Source organism: Salvelinus namaycush, chromosome 28 (genome assembly GCF_016432855.1).
Source record: "Salvelinus namaycush isolate Seneca chromosome 28, SaNama_1.0, whole genome shotgun sequence".
NCBI classification, from domain to species: domain Eukaryota; kingdom Metazoa; phylum Chordata; class Actinopteri; order Salmoniformes; family Salmonidae; genus Salvelinus; species Salvelinus namaycush.
In genome coordinates, this window is record NC_052334.1 from 22773359 (window position 1) to 22791091 (window position 17733).

A 17733-nucleotide genomic window follows, 5' to 3' on the forward strand; every position below is an offset into this window, starting at 1 on the left:
TGACAGTCCTATAACATCAGGTTATACATACACTTATGTTTTGTTCGAAAATGTGCATATTTAGAGCTGAAATCAGTGGTTATACATTGTGCTAACGTAGCATCTTTTTCCCACAACGTCCGGATATTTTTCTGACACTCACATATTCTGACCAAATAACTATTCATAAACATAACTAAAAAATACATGTTGTATAGGAAATGATAGATACACTAGTTCTTAATGCAATCGCCGTGTTAGAATTCTAAAAATAACTTCATTACGATATGCAGTTTACGTTATGGCGAGAGCGTGCCCAAAACCTGGCCGCAAACTACTAGTACAACATGTTCGACAGATATATGAAATAACATCATAAAATGGGTCCTACTTTTGACGATCTTCCATCAGAATGTTGTACAAGGGGTCCTTTGTCCAGAACAATCGTTGTTTGGATTTAGAATGTCCTCTTCTCCAGTCAATTAGCACGGAAAGCTAGCAAAGTGGCGCGAAGCTCTCCTTCCTGAACATACGCAGACAAAGCAACACGCCTAACGTCCCGAAAAAATTTCAATAATCTAATAAAACTATATTGAAAAAACATACTTTACGATGATATTGTCACATGTATCAAATAAAATCAAAGCCGGAGATATTAGTCGTCTATAACGACAGCTGTACAGAAGGCAAAACCAGGTCCCTTCACGCGCTCTCCAGAAAACAGGAAACTGGTGACACGTCATACAAAGAGCATTTATTCGACCCCAGATCAAGTTATACACTCCATTTCTTCTCTCACTGCCTGTCGACATCTAGTGGAAGACGTATGAAGTGCATGTATACTGATATATATCAAGGACATTTATAGGCAGGCCCTAGAACAGAGCATCGATTTCAGATTTTCCACTTCCTATCAGGAAGTTTGCTGCAAAATGAGTTCTGTTTTACTCACAGATATAATTCAAACGGTTTTAGAAACTAGAGAGTATTTTCTATCCAATAGTAATAATAATATGCATATTGTACGAGCAAGAATTGAGTACGAGGCCGTTTGAAATGGGCACCTTTTATCCGGCTACTCAATACTGCCCCTGCAGCCCAAACAGGTTAACGCACATGAAAGTTCACATGTTCCAGAAGGCATTTCTGCCAAAAAAAAACGCATTTAGATAAAAAATGTATGTTGCTCCTGTGAAGTAGTGACGTGTGACATACGCCTAGTTTCCTGAAACGACTCACAAACGGTTGGAAAGTACAGCTACAGTATAGTATGGTTTTCCACTGCACCATCCATACTGCGGAAAACGCATCGAAAGGAATATGCGTTCGTTTTGCACATGATTTCATGCAGTGGTCATTAGGGCTCTCATCCATAAGCAGACAGCTCCTGTGTATCCATTAATAAACCTCATAGAATCATCATCATTACGATCATCCACTGAAGGAGCTCCACCTCCATCCACTTCTCCCCAGCTAGCACCGTGCCAGCTTTACTAGATGAGGAGTCTAAATCTGGCCCTCCATCTCAGTTATCACAGACATGCCTGGCCTGCTGGTCATTACATGTCTCAGTCCCACTCTCACCCATAGAGGCCAAGTGATTAATACACCAGAGCAGGGTAATGAGCTTTAGCAGTTTGATACAATTATAACATCCAGAGTCGCCTGAAGACGAGCCTCTGTACTCTCTGTGTATTAACCAGGTTATCAATACAGCTGCTTGATAGGCTTTAGGGTTGTGGAAGGTGATCATATTAGAACACGCAGCTAGTTGGTGTCAGAAGTGGGATCCTTTTAGGGAGGTGATATGGTTGTGAGGAGTGATAGGGGTCTATAAGTGGCCTAGGGTTCAACATGGTGATGGGCCTGTGGGAAGATGACAGTTTTAGGAAGATGATAGTGCAGTGGGAGTGTGAGAGGACAGGGAGGGGTTCTAGAGTTAAAGCAGATAGTGGGTTTAGATTTGTGTAAGGTCAAAAGGAGGTCCTGAGTGTTTTTTCTGTCAGAAGTGGGATCCTGGCTGTCGGAGCGTGGGGTAATGGGAAGGGATTTGAGGTTCTAAGGTAATGAGGTTGTTTGCTTACAGGACATGATTGTTTATGGGGTCGACCATGTTTCATGTGTTTGAAGCTATAGAGCAGGGTTCTCCAAAAGGTCTAGCGCGTGCTACCAGTAGCTGGCAGCTCACCTACTATATGTGGAACTCGCCAAACTATTCTGAAAGTATATGCAATTTGTCATGTGTTCCATCGCAAACTGTTATAAACAATTCTTACAAGTATTCGACACCGAAAGCTCCCAGATATTATCTAATCAATGAAACATTTACATTATTCCGCCACTGGTTAGCCACTATTGGCTTAACCTGTCTGGCTCCGGCGTTCCGCTAGCAGAACTCCTCCCACATTCCACTGAAAAGGCAGAGCGCGAAATTCAAAAGATATTTTTTAGAAATATTTAACTTTCACACATTAACAAGTCCAATACAGCAAATGAAAGATACACATCTTGTGAATCCAGTCAACATGTCCGATTTTTTAAATGTTTTACAGCGAAAACACCACATATATTTATGTTAGCTCACCACCAAATACAAAAAAGGACAGACATTTTTCACAGCACAGGTAGCATGCACAAAGCCAACCTAACTAACCAAGAACCAACCAAACTAACCAAGAAACAACTTCATCAGAAGTTGAACATCTTATAACATGTTATACAATAAATCTATGTTTTGTTCGAAAAATGTGCATATTTGAGGTATAAATCAGTTTTACATTGCAACTACCATCACAGCTACCGTCACAAATAGGACCGAAGCAGCCAGAATAATTACAGACACCAACGTCAAATACCTAAATACTCATCATAAAACATTTCTGAAAAATCGATGGTGTATAGCAAATTAACGACAAACATCTTGTGAATCCAGCCAATATTTCCGATTTTTTAAGTGTTTTACAGCGAAAACACAATATAGCATTATATTAGCTTACTACAATAGCCTACCACACTACCGCATTCATTCATCAAGGCACGCTAGCGATAGCAATAGCCACGTTAGCGATAGCAATAGCCACGTTAGCGATAGTAAATAAACCAGCAAAATATATATAATTTTTGACTAACCTTGATAAGCTTTATCAGATGACAGTCCTATAACATCAGGTTATACATACACTTATGTTTTGTTCGAAAATGTGCATATTTAGAGCTGAAATCAGTTGTTATACATTGTGCTAACGTAGCACCTTTTTCCCAGAATGTGCGGATATTTTTATGGCACTCAACTATTCTGACCAAATAACTATACATAAACGTTACTAAAAAATACATGTTGTATAGGAAATGATAGATACACTAGTTCTTAATGCAATCGCCGTGTTAGAATTCTAAAAATAACTTCATTACGACATCCAGCTTAGGTATAGCGAGAGAGTACCCAAAATCTGGGCGCAAACAACTATTTCACATGTTCGACAGATATATGAAATAGCATCATAAAATGGGTCCTACTTTTGATGATCTTTCATCAGAATGTTGTACAAGGGGTCCTTTGTCGGGAACAATCGTTGTTTGGATTTAGAATGTCCTCTTCTCCAGTCAATTAGCACGGAAAGCTAGCAAAGTAGCGCAAAGCTCTCCTTCCTGAACAAAGGCACACAACGCAACACGCCTAACGTCCCGAATAAATTTCAATAATCTAATAAAACTATATTGAAAAAACATACTTTACGATGATATTGTCACATGTATCAAATAAAATCAAAGCCGGAGATATTAGTCGTCTATAACGGCAGCATTTCAGAAGGCAAAACCAGGTCCCTTCACGCGCTCTCCAGAAAACAGGAAACTGGTGACACGTCATGCCGAGAGCTTTTATTCGACCCCAGATCAAGTTATACACTCCATTTCTTCTCTCACTGCCTGTCGACATCTAGTGGAAGACGTATGAAGTGCATGTATACTGATATATATGAAGCCCATTTATAGGCAGGCCCTAGAACAGAGCATCGATTTCAGATTTTCCACTTCCTGTCAGGAAGTTTGCTCCAACTTGAGTTCTGTTTTACTCACAGATATAATTCGAACGGTTTTAGAAACTAGAGAGTGTTTTCTATCCAATAGTAATAATAATATGCATATTGTACGAGCAAGAATTGAGTACGAGGCCGTTTAAATTGGGCACAATTTTCCCCCAAAGTGAAAACAGCGCCCTCTGTCCTCAACAGGTTAAAAAGCCAAACCTAACACCATATCTGCCAATTATTTACCAACAATATTTCCTCTGTCTGATTGTGTGGTGTGTACGTTTCTCTACCACTCCTGCATTTGTCCATCACTCCGTGTAGCCAGTTGATGTGATAACCGTCTTGTGGGTTGACAAATACTTTCCCCAAAACCTTCTCAATTAAATGTTAACTGCAAAGTAGGCTTACCTGGCAGAAGTCTATCATGAGCAAGTACATCATTTATTTCTATTATTTATTATTTGCCATGAAATGAGCAGCAGCAGGACAGAACCATCGCTAGACCAACACATTTGACGGCACATTTCTCACTCGCTAGACGCACAATGGGCGCATGAACCGCTAGTGGGACACCTATGACAACATCCGGTAAATTTGCAGAGTGCGAAATTCAAAATACAAAAATCGGAATATTAAACATTCATGAAAATACAAGTGTCATACATCATTTAAAAGCTTAACTACTTGTTAATCCAACCGCGTTGTCAGATTTCAAAAAGGCTTTACGGCGAAAGCATACCATGAGATTATCTGAGGACAGAGCACCACATCAAAATACTTTTTCAACCAGCACAGGCGTCACAAAATCACAAATAGCGATTCAATAAATCACTTACCTTTGAAGATCTTCCTCTGTTTGCAATCCCAAGGGTCCCAGCTACACAATGAATGGTTGTTTTGTTCGATAAAGTCCTTTATATCCAAAAAGTCTGTTTAGTTGGCGCCAATGATCTCAGTAATCCACTCGTTCAACATGCATACAAACGAATCCAAAAAGCTATCGATAAAGTTTGTTCAAACAAGTCAAACGATGTTTCTAATTCATCCTCAGGTACTCTAATATCTAAATAAACAATAATATTTAAGACGGAGAATAGTATGTTCAATAGGGAAGATAAATAACGAAGAGCGCGCACCTCATTCACGCACTAACAAGACTGCTTTTCTAATTAGAGACACCTTGGAAAAACTACAACTACTTGCTCATTTTGACATCTAGTGGAAGCCATAGGAACTTCAATCTGGGTCCTATCTATTTGTATATCCCATAGGCTAGCATTTAAATGGCCTGTGACCTCAAAAAAAAAAAGAATCTGGATAGATTTTCCTTGGGTTTTTGCCTGCCATATCAGTTCTGTTATACTCACAGACATTATTTTAACAGTTGTTTAACAGTTTACTTTGGGCACATCAGTCATACGAAATTCCGAACAATAACCATTATGCTAAAGAAGTTAAAGGGCTAGATGCACAATTAAAGGAGAATTGCACTCAAAAAGCTATTTGTTAGTTTTCCTCCACACCTAAAGAAATTGTCTCTGTTGTGATGTAACCATTGACATGGACTCAGAACATCGAATTTCGTTGTTTCTCTATGAACAATTGACATTTTCAGAGTGAAAAACTAAAAATATATACAAGGAGGAAAAAAGAGAACTGAGAACATCATTTGGAAAATGTAAAGCATCATTTTGGAAAAAGAGAGATTTTATAGGGTTCCCCCATAGAGTTGTTTAGTAGCCATTATTTGACCAGTTATATTGACAGATTATGGTGCTCTACTTTCTCTAGTACACTAAGAACCCGGGGAGAGTTACAGGGGAGAAGAGAAGAATGGGCCTATTTGAAAGCTAGAAATAAAATTGTCGATCACGGTATGTCTTTTTAAAAAAAACGTAGATTGGAGACCCCTGCCATAGAGCATGAGCAGAGCTTTGACCAATGACAGGCAGGGTCAGAGGGCCCAGGGCAGGGGTCAGAGGTTTGTGTGGTTTCCTGATAAAACTCCATAATCCCCTCTAATCTCCGTCACTCCTATTGGCATCCTGCGCCGGTGGGCATAAATGACCCTTTCATCCCTCCATCCCGCTCTCCACCACCAACAGCCATAGAAGAAAAAGATCCACACCCGTGTCACGTCCCATTTTCAAACCCCATCGACACCAAGGGAGAGAGAGGCATAAAAACATCTAGGAGAGTTACACCTGGCGGAAGATGTTTTATTCTTTATTACCCTCTTTTCCACCTTAATTGCGGTGCTTGTATACGTTCGTGGGGTTCATTTGGAGGCTGATCGTTGGCTATGGCCACCTTGTATTTTACATACCTGGGTGGAATTGAACATTTCCAGCAGCATAAAGGAGGGAGGAGGAGGAGAGAAGAGGTGATTTGTGTTGTGTTCTATTCTTAGTTGCAGTGATGTCAATAACCAGGCTAGTGGTTGGCTGACTGTTCTGTTCACCTTGTGTTATTTATGAACAGTCGGGCAGCAGGACGTGGGGGGGCTGTTTATTTACCACCTGCTTTGTTGGAGGCCACCTCAATTGGCAGAATCAGCCCTAAATGTCCTGTGGATAGGCTGGTGGAAGGGCCTTTTTTTATCAGTACTGTGCTTATCATTGGGCTGGCTGACGCAGGCAGGCTTCCATACTGGGCCATTGAAATATGCAGGCAGTACGTACAGACAGATGCAGGCCGTATCGGCTCGCTTGCAGGCCTTGAGTCCCCCCCCCCCACCACCTCCTGCAACCCAGTTCAAGCCCTATAAATAAGCAACTATTAATCAGCCACCCACAGCAACAACTGACCACGGCTGTGACAGCTAGGACCTGGCTGGCCATCTCTCTATCGCAACCTCTACCTCTCTCTTTCTTTCTTTCTCTCTCTCTCTCTCTCTCTCTCTACCTTTCTCTCTACCTCTCTCTCTACCTCTCTCTCTACCTCTCTCTCTACCTCTGTCCCCCCTGTTCTATCTGTCTTTGCCTTAGTTACTCTCTCACTCTTTCTCTGAAGTGGTTGAGCAGGTTCCAGACCTGTATTTCAGGGGAGAGAGAAAAATAAAATAATCCCTGTGCCTTTACCAGTTTACCTTGCGACCTGATGTATGGACCTGCGAACAAAGACGTCTTTATGGAGAGAATCATTGCAGGGCCATTTGTTGAAAAAGTTTGGATGGTGATGTAGAATTAGGTAAAGGTGTGGTAACATCAGGGGTCATTTTGTCTCCATTTCATTTACACTGCAGCAGTAATTTATAAATAAAATAGTGTTGAATAAATGTTGTTTTCTTGCCCAGATTTTTCAGAGCACCGTCTCACTATTCCTGACACATCAAATGAACCTTGACCTTCTTTTCTTTTGGAATGTTAAATGCTGAAATATAGGCCTTGCTCTCTGACATCCAGGGACATTCACAGAGTGTCCTCACTGTGCTGAGATTTCTATAACTTTCTATTAGAGCTACTGAGGAGAGGCTGAAACTGACACTGTGTAGGGCTACAATTAGTATTTTAATTATGCTACGATTGTGTGTGTGTTAGTATTCATGTGTGTTATGTGTCTGTGCTATTATATGTGCCTGTGTGCGTGTGCCTGTGTGTGTAACTGTGTGTGTAACTGTGTGTGTAACTGTGTGTGGCAGGCAGTGCTAATAGTACTCTGTACACCTCCATTTGGGTCTTTTTTGTTCCTGAGTGCCGTGCTCTCATTAAGCTGTCGTTCTAAGCAGCATGGCACCTGCTTTAAGAGAGAACCGTTAGCGCTAATGACAGACAGCGCGCCTGGCAGCCTCAATCTTCGCCCCTCCCGACTCGTCCACTTGCTGAAATTAGCTACATTTCACAAACAATTTCACAAACTCGTTAGGCAGTTAGGTGTTTATTGGAAGATGGCAGACTTTCCCTTGAGCGGTGTATAATACACACCCGCTAGGTTAAGGAGAGAACCAGCCCACATAATAAGCCACAATTACAGAAAAACTAGAGGCTGAAATTGGTTTCTAATTCATTACCAGACTCCTTTTAGAGGAAGTTTTTTATGGTTTATATGTTTACAACAGTTTTTCTGTTTCTTTTGATTTGGTTCATTGAAAATACTTGGACCCCTTTGTGCTATCCAACCTTACTTGCTTAACTTCAACCCCCCCTTACGACCCTTGACCCTTTGCTTACCTCACCACCTATCCTCTGTCAGTACCAGTGTTAATGTGCTAGGACTAGGCCTTGCTCTGTGATTTTACTTTAAGGTCCCCCACTATTATTGACTCTTATTCATTCAGAGTAGGATTCAAAGCCCATTTATTTTCTTTACGGTATGGTGACACTACTTCCCCTGTGTTTATAATTTAGCTTGTTTCAATTTGTGCCCGGCCTCCCCTGACAAGCCATGGCCTTGATGTATCGTTCGCCGCTGTACGTCTTATCTGTTGATGTACAGTTTTAACCTTTTCAGAAGGTTGCCTCTACCAACCGTTCCCCCGTCTCCTCCCTCACCACACCCCCCTTCCCAAGCAAGGAATGCATATTGTACAGGAAAGAGGAGCATAACCCCTTTTCCAAAGTCATCTAATGTAAATGTTTAGGTTTTGTTTCCATAACATTTCCATAAAAAGAGTTGGGGCCCATACAGTGGCTGGTTGAGATATGAGAGGGAAATGGAGGCCTGTGTATGTGACTTTGCGGTGAACTTGCAGTGTGCATCTGTGGTCTTTCTCCATTTGTTCGCTCACAGATACAAGGCCGTAAATCACACACTGTAAAACAGGGAATGCAGGACAGTGGTGCAGGAGTATGTACTGATTTTAGGGGCTGGTACAGGAAGAGGGAGGGTGTGTGTGTGTACATGTATGTGTGTGTACTGTATGTGTGTGTACTGTATGTGTGTGTACTTCATGTGTGTGTACATGTATGTGTGTGTACTGTATGTGTGTGTACTGTATGTGTGTGTGTGTGTGTACTGTATGTGTGTGTACTTCATGTGTGTGTACATGTATGTGTGTGTGTGTACGGTATGTGTGTGTGTACTTTATGTGTGTGTACTGCATGTGTGTGTACTTTACGTGTGTGTACTGTACGTGTGTGTACATGTATGTGTGTGTACTTTACGTTTGTGTACTGTATGTGTGTGTACTTTACGTGTGTGTACTGTACGTGTGTGTACATGTATGTGTGTGTACTGTATGTGTGTGTGTACTGTACTGTACGTGTCAGGTGGGTTACATCATACATGCATTCCTTGAACATGTAGCTGAAGGCTGATGTCATGACACCTGACTACCGCTGCAGGTTGTGGTTATTTACGTCGTCAAGATGCCTTGTTGTCACGCACATGTCAAAGGTCAACAAGAAGATTCATAATCACACCTATACAGTATCACCACCAGTATTGGGGTTAATGTGGTACAAAAGGAATGTTATCTAATCAGAAACATGTTACTTTTTCAAATTGGGTAATATTATTACATTTACTTTGTCAAACAACGTGTGCTTTACTTTCAGAATCATGTCTCTACCGGGTGCGTGTTTCCATGATCCGATTTCGACTTGTTTCCTCATTTAGTTCTTAAGCGAGCGGAGAAAGGCTGTTCGAAGAAATGTCATGACAGCTGCTGTCCTTTCCATTGATCGCTTCTGAGATAGCAAAGCCCATATAGAGGGCTTTCCCGTCTAGTGGCAAGTGTGCCCTCTATCTATCTTTATGGGTCCGTGCACGTGCGGTCCATAACCAGAATTTGCGGCACGAGAGAAAGATTTTGATTGAAAAGTCTGGCTTACAGTATATATGGCTAATTAAGCAGCTCATATATAGTGCAGCACTTGTAGACTAGCACAGGAAAGAACCCCCACAGATGAAAGGAGGAACTAGTGATCCAACCTGAGTTAGTAAGTAGCCTGTCTTTGGTAGAGTGGGTGTGGCTCGCCTTGCTCCCTCCAACAGTCAAACAAATGGTGAGATTTATACCACCGTATACCATGGGTATGACAAAAACTGTATTTTTACTCTTCTAATTACGTTGGTAACCAGTTTATAATAGCAGTAAGGCACCTCAGGGGTTTGTAGTATATGGCCAATACACCAAGGCTAAGGGCTGTATCCTAAGAACTTAGCCGTAGTATAAGTTCCCTCTGGCTTTATTGCTTAAATATAACGCGTTACTTTCCACACAAAGTAGTATTGTAAAGTAACATGTTACTTTTGTTAAACCTAATGAGGATTATTACTTTTCCAGTAACTAATCCCAACTCTGATCACCACGCACATAACATGTAAAACACACACAAACACTCCAGAGAACCCCAAGATCAAACCCATACAGTATTACCACAGACATAACTTATAGTCTCTACTATACTTAGCATGAATGTTCCTATCCTTCTAATGTACCAGTGTTGGTTGTGGTCGTTACTTCTAATAGGCTGTGATTGGTGATTGATCGTGGAATCTTCCACGATTATGAAGGTTTTATGAACTTCCTGGTTCTCGCTCTGCAGTCCCTGTGTGCAGCTTCCTGTCTGGCTCTTCAGAGACTTCTTCAGAGACCCCAAAACACCCTTTACTGTCTGAGGATAGAGTGTCGGGAACCAGACAGCCTTACTTCACTGTTCTCTCCCAATCTGTTTTTGTGCACGAAGGGGGCTCCTTTTGGGCTCCCGAGCCCAAAAATTCAACTGTGACATGACTTTATGCACGGCAGCTAGAGTTCAAAGAATAGGTATGATATGCGCTACACAGAGGGGGCTACTGGCGGATCTTTGGGGTGTAATAAATAGCTTGAAAGATGATTTATCACATGTCAGGGAGAAGCAGTGAAATAACGCTGTGCTTCTCCAGCAGAACTGCCATTTTAATTGCTTCTGAGCCTTTTCAATGGGGCTCAGGATATATGATGGGGCTAATAGAGAGAGAGAGAGAGAGAGAGAGAGAGAGAGAGAGAGAGAGAGAGAGAGAGAGAGAGAGAGAGAGAGAGAGAGAGAGAGAGAGAGAGAGAGAGAGAGAGAGAGAGAGAGAGAGAGAGAGAGAGAGAAAAAAACACCTTACATTTGAATGTTGTCTGAACTTGACTTTTCTTAGGCAGCTTGGCAAGTAGTTATTATTCATATTGCTTAGAACAACACTGTGAGGCAAGGCAAAGTATCTGTCTGTCTGTCTGTCTGTCGGGACCTGGGGAGTGAAGCACTGTGAGCCAAGGCAAAGTATCTGTCTGTCTGTCTGTCGGGACCTGGGGAGTGAAGCACTGTGAGCCAAGGCAAAGTGTCTGTCTGTCTGTCTGTCGGGACCTGGGGAGTGAAGCACTGTGAGCCAAGGAAAAGTGTCTGCCTGTCTGTCTGTCTGTTTGTCTGTCTGTCTGTCTGTCTCTCTGTCGGGACCTGGGGAGTGAAGCACTGTGAGCCAAGACAAAGTGTCTGTCTGTCTGTCTGTCTGTCGGGACCTGGGGAGTGAAGCACTGTGAGCCAAGGCAAAGTGTCTGCCTGTCTGTCTGTCGGGACCTGGGGAGTGAAGCACTGTGAGCCAAGGCAAAGTGTCTGCCTGTCTGTCTGTCTGTTTGTCTGTCGGGACATGGGGAGTGAAGCACTGTGAGCCAAGGCAAAGTATCTGTCTGTCTGTCTGTCGGGACCTGGGGAGTGAAGCACTGTAAGCCAAGGCAAAGTGTCTGTCTGTCTGTCTGTCGGGACCTGGGGAGTGAAGCACTGTGAGCCAAGGCAAAGTGTCTGTCTGTCTGTCGGGACCTGGGGAGTGAAGCACTGTGAGCCAAGGCAAAGTGTCTGCCTGTCTGTCTGTCTGTCTGTCTGTCTGTCTGTCTGTCTGTCTGTCTGTCTGTCTGTCGGGACCTGGGAGTGAAGCACTGTGAGCCAAGGCAAAGTGTCTGTCTGTCTGTCTGTCGGGACCTGGAGAGTGAAGCACTGTGAGCCAAGACTAAGTGTCTGTCTGTCTGTCTGTCTGTCTGTCTGTCTGTCTGTCTGTCTGTCTGTCTGTCTGTCTGTCTGTCTGTCTGTCTGTCGGGACCTCGGGAGTAAAGCAGTGTGAGCCAAGGAAAAGTGTCTGTCTGTCTGTCTGTCTGTCTGTCTGTCTGTCTGTCTGTCTGTCTGTCTGTCTGTCTGTCTGTCTGTCTGTCTGTCTGTCTGTCAGGACCTGGGGAGTGAAGCACTGTGAGCCAAGGCAAAGTGTCTGCCTGTCTGTCTGTCTGTCTGTCAGGACCTGGGGAGTGAAGCACTGTGAGCCAAGGCAACGTGTCTGTCTGTCTCTGTCTGTCTGTCTGTCTGTCTGTCTGTCTGTCTGTCTGTCTGTCTGTCTGTCTGTCTGTCTGTCTGTCTGTCTGTCTGTCAGGACCTGGGGAGTGAAGCACTGTGAGCCAAGGCAAAGTGTCTGTCTGTCTGTCTGTCTGTCTGTCTGTCTGTCTGTCTGTCTGTCTGTCTGTCTGTCTGTCTGTCTGTCTGTCTGTCTGTCTGTCTGTCTGTCAGGACCTGGGGAGTGAAGCACTGTGAGCCAAGGCAACGTGTCTGTCTGTCTGTCTGTCTGTCTGTCTGTCTGTCTGTCTGTCTGTCTGTCTGTCTGTCTGTCTGTCTGTCTGTCTGTCTGTCTGTCTGTCTGTCTGGTTTGTCTGGTTTGTCTGTCTGTCTGTCAGGACCTGGGGAGTGAAGCACTGTGACCCAAGGCAAAGTGTCTGTCTGTCTGTCTGTCTGTCTGTCTGTCGGGCCCGGGGGAGTGAAGCACTGTGAGCCAAGACTAAGTGTCTGTCTGTCTGTCTGTCAGGACCTGGGGAGTGAAGCACTGTGAGCCAAGGCAACGTGTCTGTCTGTCTGTCTGTCTGTCTGTCTGTCTGTCTGTCTGTCTGTCTGTCTGTCTGTCTGTCTGTCTGTCTGTCTGTCTGTCTGTCTGTCTGTCTGTCTGTCTGGTTTGTCTGTCTGGTTTGTCTGTCTGGTTTGTCTGTCTGTCAGGACCTGGGGAGTGAAGCACTGTGAGCCAAGGCAAAGTGGCTGTCTGTCTATCTGTCTTTCTGTCGGGACCTGGGGAGTCAAGCATGGAAATAAAACAGCTGGTCTAGTTTAGCTAGCTTTAGTGGGGCAGTTTAGTTTATAATAATACTTTTGTGTGTTCTTATATTTGTCCTATTTCACACATGTACAAGTGTGTTTTAACATGCAGGTATGAATTGGAAATGTTTTTTTGCATATCTCACTCTCGCTGAGACACCCTGGAGCATGTCGACAGATTTCTCTCCTTGTCGGGTCAAGGATTCAAACTAGCGACCTTTCGGTTACTGACCCATCACTCTAACCGCTAGGCTACCTGCCGCCTGTGAACTCTCGCTGGGCACTGTGCACTGTACAGGACCCTTCCCATGACAGATAGGTTTCTGGGGATGCCTGGGGCTTTGTTGCTACTATGATTATTGTTATTTCAGTGCCATTGTAAGGTGATCCGGTGTGTATATCACTGTGTCAGGGGATCTTATCACACCGGCAGCTTTTTGTTTGATTCAGCACAAGTTTCCTGGACAGGGATCAAAGGAGTACATCTCAGAGAGCTTATCTCCTCCTTTATATCTCTCACTCTCTAATTCACTGTCTCTGCTGCAAATGTCATGCTCCCCAAATCCAAAGTAAACAGCCATAAGCATATGGGATTTGGATGGAAAACTATCTGAAAGCTACTTTAGTATCTCACTATGATGTCACTGTTCTGTTGATGAATGCCTTGCTTGATAACATGAACGTTAATGTATTTCTGTCTTCTCCCCCTCCATAGGTTTGGTCCAGGACTGGTCATCTACTGGCATGGTTTCATTGAAGAGCTGGACAGCCAGAGAGACAGAGGCATTCTGCTCAAAGACTGCTTCCCCTCTGACATCGTGGCCCTCTGCCATGGGACCAGCACAATCACAACTGACTGACTGGCTGACACTGACCTGAAAAAGGGGGGGGGGGGGCAGAGGGCAGGGGGAGAGGTGGGGGTAAGGAAGGGTATCCCAGAGCATTGCAGAAGTGAATACGTGGATCCGGAAGCAATTTAGCTTTCCTGTGGCGCGAGACTACTGGCAAACATCTGCCCTGAACTCCAGATGAACCTCCCTCATCCCATCCCCCTTTCTCTCTCTCCGTCAGCCAGCCCAGAGTCAGGCTCATACCTCGGTGCGAAAACAAGGCTGGGAGGTCTGTCTTAGTGCTGGTCAGCTTGTGGCCCCCACCGTGGCTCCGGAGGCCCCTGGAAGAGGACAGGAACAGAGTTAGGCCAGGGCAGGACATGCCCTTACCAAACAGTGATCCCTGGCCCTCGTCACTCGCTCCTTTGCTCTCCTTAGGCAGATAAGGGAGGTGGGTTTTGGGGAAAATGGGGGCAAACAGTCACCCTGCAGGATGCAAACAGATCACTTCTGATTGGCTTGGGACTTTTCTCTGACCTCTTGCCCTCTGGTTTTGAAAAATGTGTCTTTATGTTAGGATATGTCACGTTGTTAGGAGGAATGTTGTCCTGCTCAAACAGGTTTACAAATGTGAACATGTGTATTTGAATCTCTTATGGACTATATGTTCAGTCCTGTTGTTTGTCATTCTAAAACATATGGAATGCACTGATTGTATACTTTTTGAATTATGAAATATTATCCAAGTAAGAACAGGCACTCACACAAAGCACACTTCCATGTGCAGTATGTCCTGTAGGGGATAGAATGGTCTTGGAGCCACAGCACCAAACCGTGTAGACGTCTAGGTACATGCAGACACCTGATGTCCATGGAGTGGCTGAGTCTCTCCAGGTGTCGTTGTCTTTTGCTCATCTTTCCAGCCTGAGAGAGATCCTTTTATTTACAGCTCCTAATGGAAGAAACACAGCTGAGCCAGGAGCAGTGGAGATAGCAGCGTAAAGTTGAATTATGTTTTTAGAGGCATATATTCACTGCCAATAAGGGATCCTTCTCGTCTCTGAAAAAGAGTATGAAGACAGAAAAGGGGGTGGCGAGTGGGGGTGCATTTACCCAAAATAGTAATGCATACATTACAGTTCGTGAAGCATCTTGGAGTAAAAGTTATTTTTGAAGTCTTGAGCCCAAAATACATTCATAAAACAACCTTGAAATATATTCTTTATTTAATTTGCCATAGTATTTCCCCATTAAAATATAATTTCACAGGGAAAAGAACGCAGATCAAACCACGTGATACAAGCACTGTCACGCCCAGACTGTAGAGATCTTTTTATTCTCTATGTTTGGTTGGTCAGGGTGTGACTCGGGTGGGAAACTCTATGTTCTTTATTTCTATGTTTTGGCCGGGTATGGTTCTCAATCAGGGACAGCTGTCTATCGTTGTCTCTGATTGGAAATCATACTTAGGCAGCCTGTTTTTCCACCTTAGTTTGTGGGATGTTGTTTTTTGTTAGCTCTGTGAAGCCTACAGAACGTGACGTTCGTCATTCTATTGTTGTTTTGTTTGGTGTTCTGAGTAAATAAAGAATCATGAACACGTACTACGCTGCACCTTGGTCCACTTCTTCCGACGGGCGTTACAAGCATGTGATACATATGGCCACCAATTCACCAGCCAGTGCAAGGTTTGAGGATTCAGCTCCACTGACACTCTGCTTAGAGTCCAGTCCTGCTGAAAGATTGAGAGGAGCAGGCCTCTGAGTGAAGGGTCACCGTGGGATATGAGTGAGATCAAAAAATGTATTCTCTCTCTGCTCTCCTAATCATGCCCAGACCAGACCTGACCTGGTCCTCAGCCTGACTGGCTTTACTGGTGACTGTTTTGTCAGAATCCTGTACTTCCCTCATACTGGTGGGATATACAGTGGGGAGAACAAGTATTGGATACACTGCCGATTTTGCAGGTTTTCCTACTTACAAAGCATGTAGAGGTCTGTCATTTTTTATCATAGGTACACTTCAACTGTGAGAGACGGAATCTAAAACAAAATTCCAGAAAATCACATTGTATGATTTTTAAGTAATTAATTTGCATTTTATTGCATGACATAAGTATTTGATACATCAGAAAAGCAGAACTTAATATTTGGTACAGAAACAATTACAGAGTTTGCAATTACAGAGATCATACGTTTCCTGTAGTTCTTGACCAGGTTTGCACACACTGCAGCAGGGATTTTGGCCCACTCCTCCATACAGACCTTCTCCAGATCCTTCAGGCTTCGGGGCTGTCGCTGGGCAATACGGACTTTCAGCTCCCTCCAAAGATTTTCTATTGGGTTCAGGTCTGGAGACTGGCTAGGCCACTCCAGGACCTTGAGATGCTTCTTACGGAGCCACTCCTTAGTTGCCCTGGCTGTGTGTTTCGGGTCGTTGTCATGCTGGAAGACCCAGGTACGACCCATCTTCAATGCTCTTACTGAGGGAAGGAGGTTGTTGGCCAAGATCTCGCGATACATGGCCCCATCCATCCTCCCCTCAATATGGTGCAGTCGTCCTGTCCCCTTTGCAGAAAAGCATCCCCAAAAAAGGATGTTTCCACCTCCATGCTTCACGGTTGGGATGGTGTTCTTGGGGTTGTACTCATCCTTCTTCTTCCTCCAAACACGGCGAGTGGAGTTTAGACCAAAAAGCTCTATTTTTGGCTCATCAGACCACATGACCTTCTCCCATTCCTCCTCTGGATCATCCAGATGGTCATTGGCAAACTTCAGAAGGGCCTGGACATGCGCTGGCTTGAGCAGGGGGACCTTGCGTGCGCTGCAGGATTTTACTCCATGACGGCGTAGTGTGTTACTAATGGTTTTCTTTGAGACTGTGGTCCCAGCTCTCTTCAGGTCATTGACCAGGTCCTGCCGTGTAGTTCTGGGCTGATCCCTCACCTTCCTCATGATCATTGATGCCCCACGAGGTGAGATCTTGCATGGAGCCCCAGACCGAGGGTGATTGACCGTCATCTTGAACTTCTTCCATTTTCTAATAATTGCGCCAACAGTTGTTGCCTTCTCACCAAGCTGCTTGCCTATTGTCCTGTAGCCCATCCCAGCCTTGTGCAGGTCTACAATTGTATCCCTGATGTCCTTACACAGCTCTCTGGTCTTGGCCATTGTGGAGAGGTTGGAGTCTGTTTGATTGAGTGTGTGGACAGGTGTCTTTTATACAGGTAACGAGTTCAAACAGGTGCAGTTAATACAGGTAATGAGTGGAGAACAGGAGGGCTTCTTAAAACTTCTTATGGCTGCAAGGGAAAGTATAGAGTAGCCAGATAAAACATGCCCATTTCAAACGGCCTCGTACTCAATTCTTGCTCGTACAATATGCATATTATTATTACTATTGGATAGAAAACACTCTCTAGTTTCTAAAACCGTTTGAATTATTTCTCTGAGTGAAACAGAACTCGTTCTGCAGCACATTTCCTGACCAGGAAGTGGAATGTCTGAAATCGTCGCTCTGTTCAACTTCCTGCCTATACATGGGCATGGCACGTAAGAGTCTACGTACACTTCATAGGCCTTCCTCTGGATGTCAAGAGGCTGAGAGAGAAGACATTTTGTGTTTATCTTCATCTGAATTGGAATACAAGGTCTTTGTATGACGTGTGCCTCATTTCCGGTACTCTGAAGCGCGCGACTTGGACAGTGGGATTGCCTTCTATTTTGCTGCCGTTATGGACGACAACTATCTCCGGCTCGGATTTTATTTGATACATGTGACCATATCATCGTAACGTATGTTTTTTCAATATAGTTTAATCAGATTATTGAAATTTTTTCGGGAGTTTTGCCGTGTTCCGTTCTC

The 17733-nt window shown here is 43.9% G+C and overlaps 1 protein-coding gene across 1 annotated transcript in view; it reads left to right on the forward strand.

The window, feature by feature from the left end:
* LOC120023269 (CDAN1-interacting nuclease 1-like) overlaps positions 1-13899 on the forward strand; it is a 46443-nt gene extending 32544 nt beyond the window's left edge. Inside the window, exon 3 of the mRNA XM_038967306.1 lies at positions 13755-13899. Within this exon, the coding sequence (XP_038823234.1) occupies positions 13755-13899 (145 nt within the window). The remainder of the gene's footprint in view (positions 1-13754) is intronic.
* The last annotated feature ends 3834 nt before the right edge of the window (positions 13900-17733 follow it).